A 19,634-nucleotide genomic window follows, 5' to 3' on the forward strand; every position below is an offset into this window, starting at 1 on the left:
TCTTAACCGTTGCCCAGGTTGGACTCAAACCAAGCAAGCAATCCTCCCACCCCAGGCTCCTAAGTAGCAGGCAAGACAGGTGCGTACCACCGCACCTGGCTCATTTATATTAAAGATTAAAATTTTTTGATGATTTGGGAATAACTACAGCAGTATTCTTAATTTATGATATCATTGAAACCTGACACTTTAAGGAAATTCCTGAGCTGCTTCTTATATAATTAAAGGAGATTGATACCTCCAAGAAGAACCCTGTACAAATTACAACTCTGTATAAAATATCATAGGCTTAGTTTCTTACATCAAAATTTTCCACTTAAAAAAAGATAACATCAAACTGTATTTTCTAATATACTTAAAAATAATAGGTTGTGTATTTTTGATGTTTATTTTATTTATTGAGTTTTGTTTATAAGTCATTATTTCATTTTAGGGCTACCCAGGAGAAGATAGCACAGTCCTAGGACCACCTGGGCCTCGAGGTGAACCAGTAGGTCTTTTTCTGAAATAATTCTGGTTATTCAAGATAAAATACAATTATATAATAGATTCACAACACCAATTAAATCTTTTCAAGGAGTTTTCTTTTGTTAGTTTTATAACATGGTCTGATAGGAGGGTGATATTTATGGTCACAAAATTTAAATGATATTAAAGTCTTTAATATGAAAAATATGCAGGTCATATTTTAGCATAATATATAGGGTTAATATAGTGACTTCCCAAATCTAACTTTCTGCATTGAAGGCATGATAACAACTTTTACAAAGATTGTCAGAAAACTTATACACTCTAGACATTTTAGGATACATATTTCTTTAATTATCACATTCAGATTTATTTCTAAATATTAAAAAAATCTTATCTATATACTTCTTATAGCAGTTTACACTCAATTGCCAATTGATTTCAAAATCCCTCTAACGAGTTATTAGAACCAATAACCTTCAAAGATTGCTGATCTATAGCCTTCTTATTAAACATTTTAAGGGTTAACTATAATCATGGTTTCTAGAAAGTAGCTACTATAGCTTTATCTGAATAACTGTCTCTGTGTTCATGTTTGACTAAAACAATGTCTAAAGACCATATGTAAATTAAATGGATTAAATGAAAATTTTTAGTTCATAGAAATAAATATTATATAATTGGCTATATTTTCCATTTCTCACATAGTATTATATAGAGTAAAACAATCCTAAGGCACAAGGATCAGAATATGTAGTCACTCCTGATATTTTGACCTGGCTCTTTGGAGATGGTTGAAAGTTATACTTTGTTTTAGAAACAGACAAGAAAGATTCTAATTTTTCTGATTAAATCAAGCCATCTCATATAGAGGCAATAGGCAATAGGTATCTAAAGGAATATGTAAGTTTCTTTATCAAATAATATTCTAGTCTCTCTAAACCACTAAGAGAGGGAAATATATGGAAATAATGTAAAAATCTTAAAGCAAATGGAAAAAACTTGTCAAAAGGAGTATAGTAGTGGTTGTTTTTCCCAGATTTAGGTATACCAGGATCAAAGAATGTCACCTAAAATGTAATAAATATATTGAAAGACTAGCATAACAATAGTAGTTTTATCCAGTAGACACGGGACAGGCATGAAACTTAAACCACAAAGATTCTAAATAGTTAAAGCAGAGTCAGAGATTACAGCGTTGACATTATGTCTCTTACCTTTGTCTACATAAGAGTAAATTAAAATTTGTCAATTAATGCTCTATAATAAATCCTATGCTTTTCCAGTTAATTTCAATTTAAGTTTTTGTTCAGATGGTAGGTCCTAGTGGGTGCTGATATTTCTATTTCATTTTATAGTAGATAATTTGATGATTTATTATATTAATGATTTTCTATTAGAAATGTTCAGGAAAAGTAAGTCTGAGTTTATTAGATAATTTTTGGCTTAAGGATTAAAATTAATAAGTATAATTTTTTAGGTTAATTTATGTCTTGAGAATTAAAAATTTCACAATAGACTTTTATTCTGAGACTGTGTCTCCCTCTGTTGCCCAGGCTGGAGTGCTGACTCACTGCAGCCTCAAACACCTGGGCTAAGTGATCCTCCCACCTCCCAAGTAGCTGGGACTGCAGGCTCGTGCCACCAGGGCCAGCTAATTTTTATTTATTATTTTTTAATTTTTTTTAGAGACAGGGTCTCACTCTGTTGCCTAGGCTGGTCTCAAACCCTTGAGCTCAAGCGATCCTCCTATCTCAGCCTCCCAAAGTGCTGGGATTACAGGCATGAGCTATCACACCCAGCCAACAGTAGACTTTCTCATGAAGAATGGTAAAGTAGGATTTACTATTTAAATCCCTTTTAAAAGATCACTTAAATATAATCTTTTGTAATTAATGGAATTATGTACTGAACTGTCCTGCTTAAATCTTTTTCAATCATTTTAACATTTAGTAAAAAAGTAAGTTATTTAGGCATCATTTATAACATACTGTACTAATTGAAACATTTTGTTGTTTTGTTGTTGCTGTTGCTGTTGTTGTTGTTGTTTGAGACAGGGTCTCACTCTGTTGCCCAGGCTGGAGAGCAGTGGTGCAAACATGACTCATTGCAGCCTCGACCTCCTGGGCTCAAGTGTTCCCCCTGCTTCAGCTCCCGAGTAGCTGGGACTATAGTCACATACCACCATGCCTGGCTAATTTTTAAATTATTTGTAGAGACAGGGTCTCACTTTATTGCCCAGGCTGGTCTCGAACTCCTGGGCTCAAGGGATCCTCCTGCCTCAGCCTCCCAAAGTGCTGGGACTACAGGTGTGAGCCACCACACTTGGTGAAAATATTCATATTTTTAATTGGGCTGCATTTTTCAATATTTTTCCTAGTAGAATCATTATGAGATTCTCTTTATATAATTCACTGGTTGGTGTATTTTGATGTTGTTCTTGGTATCATTGAAATTCAATATTTTGAAATTATTTAACGGAACTAAACAAATCATATATTTGGTTTTATATTTTTGACAAAAGAATAAACCACACTAATCTTATCACCTGCATTCGCATATACTTTGATCCAGCTGTAAAACTGATTGTTTTGTGTGTGGTCTCTGTAGGGTCCAGTGGGGGAACAAGGAGAGAGAGGAGAGCCTGGAGCAGAGGGATATAAGGTAATTGCAAGTTATACCCCTTACTTCTGAATTTAAATATGGTTCTCTGTGTTTCTATTCCATTTCGAGTGAAAATAAGCATTATTGAGATAATTAGTAATGTCTTATGTTTTTAATCCTAGAAGAAACGTCTTTCTACTTTCTGTTCCTCCTTCCTAGAATCATCTTTGTCTTTTCTTCTGCTTTTTCTCATCATTCAGATCTCAACTGAAATGTTACCTCCTGAGAGGCCTTCTCTAACTGCCCTATCTAAAATAGATCTAGAACGATCACCCTGGACCATAATACTTGATTTCCTTCATGACATTTTATGCTATATTATTTTGTCACCTTTTAAATATATTTGTTTCTTTGTTTATTGTTTGTCTTCCCCCACCAAAATGTAGGATCCATGAGAATAAAATTTTGTCTCTCGTTTTCATCATTATACCCCCAATTTCTAGAACACAAAGTTCCTGGTATATAGTAGGAATTCAATAAAGAGGTGTCAAGTAGGTGGCTAAATACCTTTATATTCTCAAGGCTTAAGTCAATTCTTATCCTCTTCCATTCCTGAGAGGCATATTATATGACCAACTTAGCTAAAATTAGACTGTGCATAGAACGTATTCAGTGTCATTTTTTAGAATCACATTTGTTTTGAGGATGTTCTGTATTCCTGCCTTATATCTCTTCCCTCTCTATTTACATTGTCAATTGCTTTACAGAGTTAGAAGTTGTCTCCTAACTGTCTCCCTATAGTTCCTGTCTTATTCCTTTGCTCATAGCATTCTCTATTTGCCTATAATATTATGTAATCTTTGCTTACATAAATCCTTGATAATTTCACTCAAATTCCCTTTTCCCCTGACCCACTAACGGTAATCTTGCTCTCTCCTGTAGTCTTGTAATAATATTATTTATTTAAGTCATTCAACACAAACATTTTACCATCTTCTGTTGCTATTCTTTTTTTGCTAATTTTGCTAATTATTTTTAATGTGTAGGTGTCTTAGCTCCCCACTTTGCATATGTCTTCTTTCTTTCTTGTACAATGTCTAGTTCTAATCCGTGTACATAATAAGCTTTTAATAATGAGTTGATGGGTTAATTAAGCTGATACATCTCTGTCAAGATGAAATTTCTGTGGTCATGTCTGAAATGCAGATTTATATTACCCAAACTAAATGGACAAGATGATAGATAGATAACTATCATTAATAAGTTGATTTTTCTCAAGCCAGAGGAATCTGAAAAATTAACTTTCACTCCCTAAAACTCTCTTTGAAGCAGATGTTGAGAATAGTTCTAAATGTTTGTGAAATTGTTGCGATTACCATTTTTTTCTGTTTTCAACGAAACATTTTTAGCAGGTTATATGTGTTCTGTTTCCAATTTACATAACATTTGTATCTACAAGTGTTTCCTAACCCAAAGAATTGAGTGGATTTATCTGAAATTTACTTTTCTCTGAGTTGAGAAGCCAACCCAACTGCTTCCAGCATAATTTGAGAAGCCTCTTAAAGTTCCTCAGCTTTTTCTGTGCATGACTTCTTCACACAGTCTCGGGAAAACCAGGCTCTTGCAATATCCCATTTTGGCCTCTACCAACTACAGAATATTCAGTAGCTAAATCAGTATATTTACCAGCAAATGAGCAGTTAACTATTCGCTTGAAAGGGGACAAGAATTTCCTCACTTGGCTAGCCAAAGAAAAGCCCTGTCGGCGTTTTCTGGACAATCAGTCATTCACTTTTCCCTAGGTTCACTGTCTAATCTACTTCTTCTTCCCCTTCCTTGTATACCCCTGATTAAGTTTTCAACTGTAGATGTTGTATAAACTAGTTTGATCCATGTCTTCCTTTCTGTCTTATTTCTTCCTAAGTCCTTAGGCTTTAGGGATCATTTTATTTATTGATGATTCTATGCTAAACAGTTAGCCATCTTGTGCCAGACAACCATGCTACTTTTATTGCTTAGCTCAGAATCATGAAATACCCACCTTTCTCCCTTGCCAGGTTTTCTCCTAGCACAAGTTTGATTTGTACAGAGGAACCATGCTTTATTTAGAATTAGGTTATCTTATTATAGCTTCAGGTGATATTTTAAAATGTTTGCTTTTCTATATGGATATTGTATATGCTATGATTTCACTCTGCTAAACTGATGGTTAGCATTATCACCAAGCTTCTTTATTAGGATAAAACACATGTAACATAAAATTTACCATTTTAACCATTTTAAACTTTACATTTCAGTGACATTAAGTACATTCACATTGTTGTGGGCAAGGGAGGAAAAATATCTTTTCTTCTACCCTTCTGAATTCTTGGCTGGGGACCCTGTAACAAAAGGCAGATTAACAAGAGAAAAGCATACAGATTAATTTCATATAAGTTATACATAACACGGGAGCCTTCATAAAGAAATAAAGCTCCAAAGAAACAGTTTAACCTGAAAGCTTTTATGCTAGGTTTGATGAGGAAGTCTTAGAAGAATGTGATAGGCCAAAGTTATGGGTTAAGATTAATAAACTGGGGAAAACTTAGCAAGGACTGTTCATTCAGATTATTCTCTGTGTCCCTTTGTTTTTGGAGATAAGGATGCTCCTTTCCTCCAGGTATAGGGAGGGCACCTCTCACATGTGTCTTATGACCTGCATCAAAGGAAGGTAAGAAAGTCCTTTCTGCACATGCCATTCCTCAGATTGCTTCAGCTTAAAATATTCAATATTCTGAGATGCCATATTTTGGGGTAGTGTGTCTTGAACACCATCATGTGCAACCATCACCATTGTCTAGTTCCAAACATTTTCAACGCTTCCAAAAGGAAGCCCCATACCCATTAGGCAGTCACTCCCTGTTCCCCCAAGCCCCTGGAAACCATTTTCCTTTTTGTCTCTGGATTTGTATATTCTGGATATTTCATATAAATAGAATTATACAACATATAGCCTTTTGTGTCTGGCTTCTTTCACTTAGCACAATGTTTTAAAAGTTCATCCATGTTATAAAATATATCAATATTTTATTGTCCTTATGACTGAATAATCACCTGGCTTTTAAAAAACATGTTTATAGTCACAGACATCTTTGACCAAAGTCAGGGGTCCTGCTCATTGTTATTAACCAATACTTAGTTGTACTGACACACTTTATGTGTTACGTATTATAATACTTCTAAAAACTGTGTCTCTGGGCCGGGTGCGGTGGCTCACACCTGTAACCCCAGCACTTTGGGAGGCCAAGGTGGGCAGATCACGAGGTCAGGAGATTGAGACCATCCTGCCCAACGTGGTGAAACCCCATCTCTACTAAAATACAAAAAATTATCTGGGTGTGGTGGCACATGCCTGTAGTCCCAGCTACTCAGGAAGCTTAGGCAGGAGAATCACTTGAACCCGGGAGGCAGAGGCAGAGGTTGCAGTGAGCCAAGATTGCACCACTGCACTCCTGGCAACAGAGCAAGACTCCATCCAAAAAAAAAAAAAAAAATGTGTCTCTGGTCATTAAGCTTGTATTTGAGTGTCTGCCATGGGCCAGCAGAAGAGCTAGGGGCCATGGATATTACACTGGACATCCCAGGCACAATCTCTGCCCCCATGGACATCATATATATAAAAAACATGGAGAGTAAGAACACTTAATCAGTATAAAAATAGACATAGTGAATTTTAGCTATAAAATATGTACAGCTATTTCATGTTATTTCATAAAAGGAAAAACAATTATAGCTGTCATCCTGCAAACTAAAACTATACATCACATAGATCAAGATAAATTTATTTGACACTTGAAAGCCAGAGGACATGGAGGGAATAAACGTATTATCCTGGCAGCAGCCACTTTTTAAAGGTATAAATGGAAACACTTTATTTAAAGGTATATATGGAAACATAAATAGCCAAGATTAACTCAAACTAAACTTAGGAGAGATGAAGTCCCAGAAATACTTTGACTAAATTATGTTGCTTCTCGAAGTTCTTTTTGCCGTGGGCGGGGGGGAGTTGGCAATGGTCATAGAATTTTTACATGCAGTGAAATAACTAAATCCCAACTTGGCCTTCACTCCTTAGCATCAGACATACATATCTAAATAGCTATTGGACATCATCACAGGCACCTCGAACTCAGTAAGTGCCAAACCATAGTACCTCATCCTTTCCAAATTTGATCTGATCTTCCTCTTGTTATGTCCTCAATTCAGTGAATAGTATCACCAGCCATTCAGATGTCTAAGCCAGTAGATGAATCCTCTCTCTCTCTCTCTCTCTCTCCCCCCGTCTCTTTTTCTTTCTCCCTCTCTCTGTCTGTCTCTCTCTCAATCTCTCTCTTGCACTCACTCACTCTATCTCTATGAATCTCTTTTTCTTCCCCATACCCCTACTCATCTCTCACAGTCAGCCACTTCTTTTGATTCTTAAATGTTTCTGGAATCTAGCTACTTTGTCCTACTTTAGTTCAGGCTCTCATCATTTTTTGCCAAAATTATTTCAATAGCTTCCCAACTAGACTCCCTGTCTCCAGTCATAGCCCTCTCAGATCCATTTTCTACCTAACATGTCTGTCAGATGCATCCCTTTATTTCCCATGCTATTGCCTCTGCCAGAATGTCCTCACTTTACTTCCTGGAACACTCATTCTTCAAGACTGAACTTATCACTTCCCTTATAAAATCTTCTGTAAGTTCCTTTGGCCATTCAACTCATCCCACCACTAATATTATCTGACAAATTCCATCACTTTCCATAACCTCTCCTGCATAATTTTGTAATAACATTTTCTATGGCACATTTAATTTTTACCATTACAGAAAAATGGTCATAGTCAATTTTTGGAGTGATAGACCAAAGTAATTGTAACAAAACTCTTAGAATGCAGGTTTGTCTTGGTGAGATTTACATTCATACTTCACAAAGCCAGGAGAGGCAGTTGGCTATTCTATGATCACTCTGAAAATATTTCTGTAGAACTACATACGGGGATGGTGGAAAAGCCATAATTTGGCATGATAGTTTGGAGTTTTGCAGTTTGCTCATATTCTCACTCTTGCTTTACCTCCAGCTTTTCACCAGCCACTTCTTTCCTGAATCCTGTTTGATAAGTGACCTTCAAGTAGTCATATTTACTTGTACCACACTCCATCTTGATTGACCAGATTCTGTTAATTGCTGGCTCTGCTCATGTTTTGCTAAGGGTCATGTGTGATCATGATTTTTCCATTAGTGTGGCCATGGGCTATACAGAAGCTCTCCAGACTAGCCTTTCTCTCTTGCCGCTGTTCACTTCCTTAAACAGGTTTCATTTTCTTTATCAGGAAGTTGAAACTTAAACCATAAACATTTGCCTCAGAATGCAAACAAAGAAGCCTTCAACTGACTTTTCTGTAAGAATAAATATTGTTAGCCTATGTATGCAATCTCATCTTCTAGCCCGGGAGATGGGACTGATAACTCTTTCCTAAGGCATTCTTTCTGTAATGTATAGAAAATAGGAAGAAAGAAATCTGATTGAGTAGGAAAAGGGATAAAAGAGATTACACGCAGAATTCTTCCTGCATAACTCTCATCTGACACGCTTCCGGGTTGTTGCTAGTTTCTATTTACACACTTGAAAAGGGAAATGTGGTAGGTCAGCATTCCTTCTTAGGAGAACTAAGGTGATGACAGATTGCCAAATGTCAGAGTCATGTGGTGTTTCTTGGTATTATAGTAATACCTCCCAGTAACTGCTCCCAGTCTTCAGCCCAGTAAATCTACCATCCAAATAGTTGTGAACTTAGTTTGTAAAAATGGAGACCATATTACACTTTCAGAGGAGGAAGAGATTGAAAAAGAAATGTATTCTCAAACTCTGTTCCTTTAGTTATTGACTATATTAGTTTCCCGAGGCTGCTATAACAAATTACCACAAAATGGGTGGCTTACAACAATAGATATGTAATTTTCTCAGTTCTAGAGACCAGAAATCCAAAATCAAGGGATCAACAGGGCCACGCTCCCTCTAGAGGCTCTAGGGCCACACTCTTGCCTCCTCCAGTTTCTGGTGGCTGTCAGCATTCCTATGACTGCATCTCTCCAATCTCTGCCTCTGTCTTCACCTGGCTTTCTCCTCTGTTGTCTGTGTCAGTCTACCTCTGTGTCACTTATGCTCTTTAGTGGATTTAGGGACCACATGGATAATCCAGGATAATCTTATCTTGAGATCCTTAACTTAGTGACATCTGCAAAGACCCTTTTTCCAAACAAGATCACATTTACGGGTTCTGGGGATTAGGACATAGACAAACATTTCGGAAGCCACCATTCAACCTGCTACATTAACTCACATTAAAAAAAAAAAAAAAGAAAGAAAGAAAACCCTAACTTGTTTTCAGTCACCATAATATCCAACAGCTATTATGTTCTTTTCTATTTCCAAGAAGTATCATAATCTCTACGACATTTAAGTTGAGCTTTGCAACACTTTGCTACCATTTTAAGTGATAGTATCCTATTCTCTTAAGTCACATGTCTCCACTTACTCTAATAATGTAATCTTTTCTATTTCTAGGGCCATGTGGGTGTACCAGGACTAAGAGGTGCCACTGGACAACAAGGACCCCCAGTATGTTTTGAAAGCATTATTTCTAAAAATTAACATTAATGTAACTTATTTGGTCTCTGCTTCATATGTGATTTTTATTTTGGTTTCTACTAAAGGGCGAACCAGGTGACCAGGGTGAACAAGGACTAAAAGGAGAGAGAGGATCTGAAGTAAGTTGAAATTATTTAAGACAATTTGAGATTTATTTTTAGCAATTTTAGAAAGCAGGAGCACAAGGAGTTACTATTTATTGTAATTCAAATTATCATTTATCACTGTAGAATATGGATCACTATGGGCCTCTAAATAGGGTGTGTTTTTCAATAATTGTGCTAATACAAAATTATTGATTGAGTCATTTGTTTTGACTATTATCCAAATTTTTCTTTTCCAGAAGCCTATTCTAGCTTTGTGAAAATTGCCTCAGTTGTCTCAAATTAATAGTATGTTCTTGAGGTTTCAAACAGAAATACCAACAAACCTTAAAACTAGTATTATAAGGTAAAAAAACATATCAGTCAAACCTATATAATTGTTGTAGAAAGCATTAAAGAAAAAATTATTAAATGATAATTGTTAAAGCATGGTAGGGAAGACTTTGTTCATGACTATTACAATAGGTATAGCGACCACTGCAATGGGATTTTGCAATGGGGAAGAGAGATTGGACTCAACACCAAATACAGCATGGGCAAGTAGGAATTTATAACAAAGGAGCAGATTGAGTATGAGTGAATGGAAAATTACTTAAGAGGAAACACCAGGGGCCAGGGGAATTTTGGTTAAACTGACCTAACAAGAATTTTGCTGAAGACAGGCCAAGGTGATCAGACATCAACTGTGGGATAATCAGACATCAACTGGGGGATGGTAGAGGATGAGGAACCCAGTTAGATATCAAATATCAAGGGTGATCAGATATCAAGGGTGAAGGTTCTTGCTAAACCGACTTGGCAGGGTTCATTGCTAAAACTGGATTTTACAAGGAAGTACACGGAGGGCCTAGAAAGTTCAGGAGCCTGACTAAAGTTCGACCAAGCAAAGAATCATTGTCATAGGATAAGAGAGGAAAAAGTAGTTTGACTATGTGACACAGGCTCATAATTGGTTTGAAAGTTGTTTTTTCATAAGGCAAACCAAATATTTATCAAGCAAACTAAAAATCTGTTGGTTTACTGAATTTAGTCTTCTCTTTCCATGTGGCCAGATAGACACTGCCTCAACCTTAAATAGCAAGCAGCTTTGTCATTTGCACCTTCAATTCATTGCTGCCCTGTTTTTCAGGCATTCTGACTTCACAGCTATTGATTTCAAATTAAATTCTTAAGAAAATGCACTACACTGTTAATAATAAATTAGATGAGAATGGATAAAAAGTAATGAATTTGAGATTGTGTTTCTCCTGATTTGTTAAGCAGCCTTCACCCATATTTGTGTTTTCCACTTATGGGAGTAAGTAATAAAATGGGATTGAATCAGATATGTTAATAGGCATTCACTTACCTAGAACCCATTTTGTATAGTCTTGGCATCTATTCAGTAACTTTCTGTTAGGTTCCCCAATAAATAATATTAATAAATAAAAATATCATATCGAAGATAAGCCTAAACAAGAAAAAAAGCAGAGAAAGAAGATAGTTAAGTCATTCACTTAGAATTTTTAATACTCAAATTGGAAAAAGTCATAGAAAACATTGGGAACCTAGAATACTGCTACTGCTGTCATGCTACTTCCTTATATTTGCAATAAGTGCCTGAGAATGCAAGTTCTGTCCAACATTTGATCCTAAAATGTCTACTTTTTTACAATTAATACTTTCATATTTACAGGCTTTCTTTTTCCATCTTGAGAAATCTCAGGAGTAAGACATTTTCTGATGCTTATTAGTATATGTTAAAATTAGGCTAATGAATATCAAATACTTTTACTAGTCAACTGCCTCTCTAGCCTACATGGTCAACAATCCCTGCGTGTTGGAGCTAAAAGGTGCTAAGAAGCCATAGTTTAAATTCTGTATAATCCAGGCAAGCTAGTTCTTCCCTGCTTTGGGTAATGCTGGCATACAACCCAAGGGCACATTAAAAAGCCTCTTAGAATTTAAAATAGTATTAATTGCTACAAGAATAATGACTGACTGTGTATTATTCACTACGGACAACTTCAGTGGCCAGATGGGTCCTGTCCAATTGCTGTCATCTTGTTTTTGCAAAGCTTTAAATTTATTTTTTAGATTTGGAAATGGCCCTTTAAAATTATCTGGATAACCCTCTCAATTTTCAGATGAAGAAATTAAAATCCCAGAGAGATTATGAGTTACCTAAAATCACAGAACTAGTTAGCAACAGAAACAACACTAGAAACTTTATTTCCTAGCTCCTGTTGTTATGAAGAAGCCTATTACTTGTAATCTTTTAAAAATTAAGTAAAATATGATTAATTTAACCTAACCAACCAATTCATTCATTGGGCATAAGACTGTGGGCAGCTATAAAGAAAAATTTAGAGGAAGTCAAAACCAATTACAGAACCAACATTTTTTAAAAGACTTTTGTAATGCAAATATGAGTGAACTGTCCTATAATGACTCTCAAAGACCAAGACTCAAGCCAAAATCTTTGTTCTCCCAAAACAAAATTCCAGATTTCAATGAATTGAAATTTCTTGGTGAAAAAAGAAAGAATAATTTTTGCTTAACTCTCTAAATCTATTTTTGCTTTATAAAGCTGCCTTCTTAAAGAGTGTTAGAACTAGTGAAGTATCTAGATAACTGTCCTTCAGCCTCATTTAAACAAGCAAACAAAAAACAAGAGTTTGTATTAACGTTGCATATTAAAAAATATTTCCCTTATCAAAAGAATTAGACTGCTTTTTCTAGTAGTCTGTGAACCAGCACAGTCCCAATGAACAGAAGCCTTTTAAAATGGATCTGATTTCAAATGGGCCACTATACATATTTTTCAGTGCTGGCCAGGCAAAAAGAAAGCACAATTTTATATGTACTGTAAATCTAATCCATTGACTGCCTTTAACCCCATTCACTCAAATATCCTACATTTGATTTAGAGTTTTCCCCACTCACTCTCTTCTCAAATTTGGAGTTACAGATGGTAGGGAAGGCAGGTGGAAAATAAGTTTAGTCTTCAGTCATCATCTGTTCACACTAGTGTCCCCTGAAATGCACATCGTCCCTTTTGGCCCACAGTTGCTATCGTCTCACCATATTGGCATCTACCTTGGCCCTCCTGCCAGAAGTACTTTGACCTATGCTGACATGTGCAGCTATTTGCTCATCTCAGGTACAAGACCTCCTCAGGCCTCTCAGGGCCATCTTCTTCTGTTCTTGGTCACATATAAATAACATTCTCTGCTCCCCACACCATACAGGGTACTTGGAGAACTCAGAAAGACATTCTTAATCCCACTGTCCTAGACATCTCATGCAGAGATTTTTACTCTATATACTTTATGTGGACTTCTCAATGAGGACTTTAGTCTCCCTAGGCATCATCTTTGTGCCTAGATCCCCAAACTTATCTGGGAGCATTAGTGTTTCTATCCACCCTAAGAAAGACTCAAGGGCAGGCCAGGCATGGTGGCTCATGCCTGTAATTCCAGCACTTTGGGAGGCCGAGGCGGGCAGATCACCTGAGGTCAGGAGTTCAAGACCAGCCTGGCCAACATGGTGAAACCCCGTCTCTACTAAAAATACAAAGATTAGCCGGGTGTGGTGGTGCATGCCTGTGATCCCAGCTACTTGGGAGGCTGAGGCAGGAGAATCACTTGAATCTGGCAGGTGGAGGTTGCCGTGAGCCAAGATCATGACACTGTACTCCAACCTGGGTGACAGAGTGAGACTCTGTCTCAAAAAAAAAAAAGGAAAGGGAAAGACTCAAGGGTGGGATGAGGGGCAAGGGGCTCTTTTCAGAGATTGCTGTCAGTGTCTAACAGTCCTGCTTCTCTTTTTCTTCTTCTTTTCCCTTTCCCCAACTTGAGGATCTTTATCCCCTTTCATGGGAAAAACTCTTTGTTACATTATTATTATTATTTTAAATCTGTTCTTTATAGCATAAATTTTATGACTTGAGTCCTTTATAACAAACCTTGGTTTTTAACTCAAAGATAGACTTTTAATATTTAAGAGTCAGGCTTTTGTGTTTAAAAAACGTGATTTTGAAACTGAAAACATAATTTTTTCAAACTGTTACCCCCACCATGAGTTTCATTGGACTATTTTGAAATTCAAAAGCCAAGGAAAAGTCTATTTTAAAAAAATTGAAAGTATAGAACAGGTATATCTCATTGCATAAAAAGAAATACTGTAAAGGAAAAAACACACTGATTAACATAATTGCATATTATGATTCATATGCTATTTAATAAGTATTATTCAAGATGACTGAAATCACAACTTTTTTCCACTATTTAAAATAGTCTTTGTTTATTTTGCTTTTTTATTGTGTTAGGAAAAACATATTTTACTTATAGGGATCATATGCTCTAGAAATGTGTATACTTTAATTAAACCCAGGTCACCAACTATCCCATTTTCTGGTTTCCTCATCTTTAGAAACATTTTGCATTAGTGACTTCTAAGACAAGTACAATAGTTTTCAAAGTTGGAAGTACAACCCATGATCCTTATATCTCCCCATTATCAAATCCTGCAAAAGTTGGATTTTTATCTCTTAGAGAAGATGCTCTTTTTCTCTGTGACAACATATACTATTTCTTCATAAAATGTTTAAGCTGGTTGTCAAAAAAAGTAACATCTTTTGAAGTTGTTTCTTTGTTATTGTTAAACTGAATCTTTAGCACAATTTGTCTTCAAAATTGAATGACTTAACATCCCATTTTAGTGGGATTATCCTGTTTGTGAGAACTTCTGATGATTTCTGAGAAATGTGTCTGGTAATGACATGATTCCTTTTCTTATTTGTGAACCAAGTCACTCTTTTCCACATTTTCTTATTTAAATACTTTTAGAATGTCATCAGAACAATGGCATGATTTGCAAGAGCAAAGTTCCTAACTATCCTGGCAGACCCATTACTGCTGAATCAATTATGATTTAAAATATCTCACACATGGAAAAACAAACAGTTCCGTGGGAAATAAATATCTTTTCCTTGAATCACAAGTATGCTTTTCTCTGTTCTTCCAGAGAAGCACATTTTAGGCTATCAGTTCATGTTCCTCTTACCACACTGTAAGTGCCTTGCAAGGAGGAACTTTGCCTTTGCCTTCCAAGCGCATGACGGAGTCCCTGATACGTGATACTCAATAAATGTTTACTGAATTAAGTAAATATGTAGCATTTTCAAAAGGAGATCAAGGCCTTTCCTGAAAGTAGCGACATTTATTAAATAACCTATTCAGGTCCCTTTTAGAAGTACAATTTAAATTCTTAAATCATATAATTGACAGCTACAAGGAAATTACTAGATGATCTTGTCAAAGTTTCTCATTTTCAGATGAAGAAACTGACTCCCAGGAAAATTAAATGGCAATCCCAATGATATACAACTAGTTCATGCTAGTTCTTGCTGCAGCATCCAGGTCTCAGTGTTCTTTTCTATGGCTTCAGTTTAAGCAAGTTTATTACAGTCAATTGACAACTGTGCTTTCCATCTTTAGGGTAATAAGGGGAAAAAAGGAGCTCCTGGTCCTTCTGGGAAACCTGGGATTCCTGTAAGTACAGGCCTCTTTCATCTTTCTTGCTTTTCTAAATGGAACTGGCAACTTTAGCAAGCAGAAAAGTTTGGGGCCAATTGTGTCATCATTTGGATAAATCAGATTGTCTTTAAAAAAAAATTAAACCCATGCTGGAACACAGAGGGAACAAAATATGACCATTAACTCAAAACCAAACTTGCTGTTTAAATATAAGTCCCTGCAGTTGAAGGATGCTATTTTCCTGGTTATGAAGCTCTCCCAGTGGACTCATGCTTCTGACAGTGAACCACTGAAAAACAGAGAACTTAGAATTGTAACAAAATGAATGGTGACAAAGGCCAGAGATCTTCAAGCATAATTAAAATGACATGAGCTAGATTTTAGAGGACTCAGCCTCTCATTCTCTAGACAAAAAGTCTTAGGAAAAAAAATTTAATCTTTGCATCACAAAGATTAACTTTTACCTCACCATCAGTTTCCTCTCCTGGCCAGGCAGATAAGTGTTGACTGGCTCTTTAGCAAAGACTTCTACTGGTGTCCCCTAGCCAAGGATTAGATGCCTGCTTTGGGTGACTTGCATTGGCTTGAAAAAAAAATAGAGAAAATGAATGTAAATTATAAGCACATTCAGATCAGAGATCCTTGCATATGAAATTCAGTTGCCCAAGTGTAGAAACAAAATGTTCAGACCTTACTTGAGTCATGTAATTATCTGATTCAAAGTGGCAGCTAAATAGCCATAATTTATTTCTTGGGAAAATAACACAATACAAGGTTTGGCAGATGGGAAATGATAGCCTCTATCCTAAGCTGACGGGTGCATACAGCTGATCTTTTCTCCACGATTATATAAAATATTGGTTGACACAATGAGAAACACCAGAGAATTACATTAAGGCCCAAAAGTTACACAGTAAATTGCTGATCAGCTTGGCATTTTTGTTTGGGGAACTTTTAAAGGCTTTTAAACTTTTAAAGTTACCTGTTGAATCCAAATAGTAAATCATTAAGGAATCCAGGAAACAGGAAAATTTGTCCTAGAACAGAATAGAAAAATGTAAACTTCTCCAGCTCAATAAATAAAAAAGTATTTGTCATCTTAACATCTTTTCAGCATCTCTACAATCCAAATAATTTTTAATTATCAAGGGACTTCAAGGCCTACTTGGGCCAAAAGGCATACAAGGATACCATGGAGCAGATGGCATTTCAGGAAACCCTGGAAAAATTGGGCCACCAGGAAAACAGGGACTTCCTGTGAGTAGTACGGATGGATATCTCTTTGCTCATTATTTCTTATGCATGTGTCTCCTTGCTAGACCATAGATATTTTGGCTATTTTAGCTTTGGCATTGGCTCGGATTAAGCCAATTCGTTTCTCTAATAGCTATTATGCAGTTGTATTTAGGATTTCCGGGAACTGTCAATAGGTACATTCTCTTCAGTATTTTATATCTAATAACTCATAGTGTTAATAATTCATGCCATTTTAAAAATATAAAGTCTGTTAAAGAAGAACTATAAAGAAGCAAAAACTTAAGGACTACACAACCTGGCTGTACTTTGAGTTCATCAAATGTTTTAAGCCACCTTTGGAACATTTAGGTCTTGGCAGTAACTCAAGGTAGGTTCTGTGAAAAATCATTTTCCCTTTACTTTTATAGCCTCAGTATTTTACAAGAATTGTGTGAATATTTTCTCTCTGTTCATCTAATTCATTCATTGCAATAGGTCCATCAGCTGTCTCTCTTCTGATGTGTAATTCTTCATGCTATATATTAACTACATTTTAACTACCAGAAGAACTTTTGGTAGAATAGCGAATCCATGTCTATAGTGTCTACCCCTGTGAGGACAATCACAGCTAGCTCAAACTAATCCCCTAAGGAGCATTGCTGTGTTGGTAGCTCAGTGTTGGCCTCTACTTTTGTCAGGTTTGGCAGTCACCGGCGTGGTAGCCAAATCAGCCTTGGTGAGGAAAAGTCCACATTGTTGGATTTGTGCCCGTGGGCCCATTGAGCAACCACCATGATTGTTATGGGAAAAAAGTAATGCAATAATGTAGATTCACTCTTATTTTTATGCAGATTTCTGTCTTACTTATTTGATCAGAAATTTAAAAATCACATTTGTGTCTTTGCTTAACCATTTTCCCACTTTCCTTCCCTAATGTCATCCTAATTGAGACATTTTTACCACAGGTTGTTTTTACTTTAAACATTAGACAAATTAACCACACACTTTTAAGAATACAGTAAAACTTACGCTTTTAAATTTCTGCTATTTGGATATGGTTACCTATTGATTTGTTGCTCTTTTCTTAGGTAATAAGTCAATTCTAATGTATATTCAAATCTAGTATGGTGCTATACCTAAACTTAAATACAAATTAATATTCTTTTTCACTACAATGAGTTATCTCATTTGTTTAAAAAAAATGAAATGATAACTTAACCAATATAATTATGTCACTAATAAATATCTAGTCAGCTTCTCTGAAAATATGAAGACTGTTAAGAAGTCTTAACATGGTTTCTATTTGTTTTGGAAGAAACATATCAGAGCCTCATGGCATCAGGTTACGGCCTACGAAACTTTAACAGCCAGGCCAAAGTTTTTAATTAAAATAAATATTGTACAGACTTTTGCTAGTAGTATCAGTCTGGTTAAAAGAGACTCATCTGAGATCCCAGTCTTAAAGGGAGCTCATGCACTGGGCCTCCATCTTCATGCTAATCTCCGGACTTACCATGTGATAGTCTTATAATGAGATTGTGAAATTTTAAAAATACAACAGTAAAACCCTTTGAATTGGTTTGAGAGTCTGTATTTTTGTGGATTAAGTTTTACTGGGAAATATTGTAGTGAATCTTTTCCTGTTGCTTTGAATAAGATTTTTGAGAATTCAAACAAGGAAAACCACATGTGAAAATACGTCATATTTGTTGCTGCTATACACAAGTATAATCATGGAGGTGGGGTGGATGGGCCCAATAGTTTATAAGGCTAAATAGTGAATTGTAAAAGTGCTAGTAGCAGCAAATGAATTTATTGAATAATATATTAGTAGTAATTAACTTATTAATAGGACCAGGAAGTCATTTGTTCTCAGGCTAAAATACTACTAATCCAGATATTAGTTCACTATGTGGATAATAGAAACCAGTATCCTATATATGAGTTTAAGAACAATTTCAGATGTTCAGCTTATGAGATACTCGTCAGGACATTAGTGACATGTCAAAGTCATTAATTACTTTTTACTCAGGTCATTTACTGGTTCATTATGACAAATAACTTCTTTCTAGCAATATGTAATACCTAGAGATCCCTCAGGAAGGACAGAAAATTTCAAGGAATGAAAACATTGATATGGATTATAAAATTATGGACCATTTTCTGTTGAGATCAGATATTATGGAAATCCGAATTGCCTGCTTAAACATTTTGTCTATGCTTTCTGTTCAATATATGCCATTTTTATTTAGGAAAATTGCAATGTGGCACTGATTATCTGTTGCTTGTTTCTAGCAAGAAAATAGATGTTTTCTAACAACTCTACATTTTTCTTCAATATTGAGGTAATATTTAAAGGATAGTAATTTAATGGCTAAGAGAAAGCCAATACAAAAAATACTGAGTTAACACAAATAAAATGTTGATTCCATTCAATGCCACTCTAAACCTTATTCCTAGAATCTGTCATGCTAGTTTTATTTGCTGTGTGGGCAAAGGCTCATGCCTGAAATCGAAACACTGGCTCTATCTAGAATACACAAGAATGAAGGGGTCTTACGGCTAGATGATGAGGCTATTTGCATTCTATAACCCAATTAGGACTTTGGGATATCAGCCAAATCTGACTGGTTTTAAACAAAAATCTTCTCTGGCTAACCTAAGCAGAAAACAAATTATAAGATAGTGACTGGGTTGCTTACAGAATCAGCTGAAAAGCTCAAAATCCAGGGTCAGAAAACAGTCTGAAATTAAGGATTTCTTGCAACAGAACACCCCAAGCAAAGAGTAGTCTAGTTAGGGTGCCACCAATGACATTGGCACCAGTCAACATGGCCACCATTGGACTCTCAGTGCCAATGCTACTGCACTATGAATAATTTCTAAACTGTCATGCATCTTCATGCCACTTTTTCAAGATTCAAAGACCTGAATGAGATTTTCTAGTAATTTGACCTAAGTCATCTGCCAGAGTCCTGGATGCCAAAGGAGGCAAAAAAAAAAGGTCTTTCAGCTTTGGCTTCTTTTTT

At 35.9% G+C, this 19,634-nt stretch overlaps 1 protein-coding gene across 8 annotated transcripts in view; it reads left to right on the forward strand.

The window, feature by feature from the left end:
- The window catches only part of COL24A1 (collagen type XXIV alpha 1 chain), a 428,817-nt gene that overhangs the window by 324,198 nt on the left and 84,985 nt on the right, over window positions 1-19,634 (forward strand). For all 8 annotated transcript variants that reach the window (XM_063653313.1, XM_054478067.2, XM_063653314.1 and 5 more), the window contains 6 exons: window positions 434-490; window positions 3,079-3,132; window positions 9,663-9,716; window positions 9,812-9,865; window positions 15,331-15,384; window positions 16,519-16,626. In XM_063653313.1, the coding sequence (XP_063509383.1) occupies window positions 434-490; window positions 3,079-3,132; window positions 9,663-9,716; window positions 9,812-9,865; window positions 15,331-15,384; window positions 16,519-16,626 (381 nt within the window). The remainder of the gene's footprint in view (window positions 1-433; window positions 491-3,078; window positions 3,133-9,662; window positions 9,717-9,811; window positions 9,866-15,330; window positions 15,385-16,518; window positions 16,627-19,634) is intronic.

Source organism: Pongo pygmaeus, chromosome 1 (assembly GCF_028885625.2).
Source record: "Pongo pygmaeus isolate AG05252 chromosome 1, NHGRI_mPonPyg2-v2.0_pri, whole genome shotgun sequence".
Classification (NCBI taxonomy): Eukaryota; Metazoa; Chordata; class Mammalia; order Primates; family Hominidae; genus Pongo; species Pongo pygmaeus.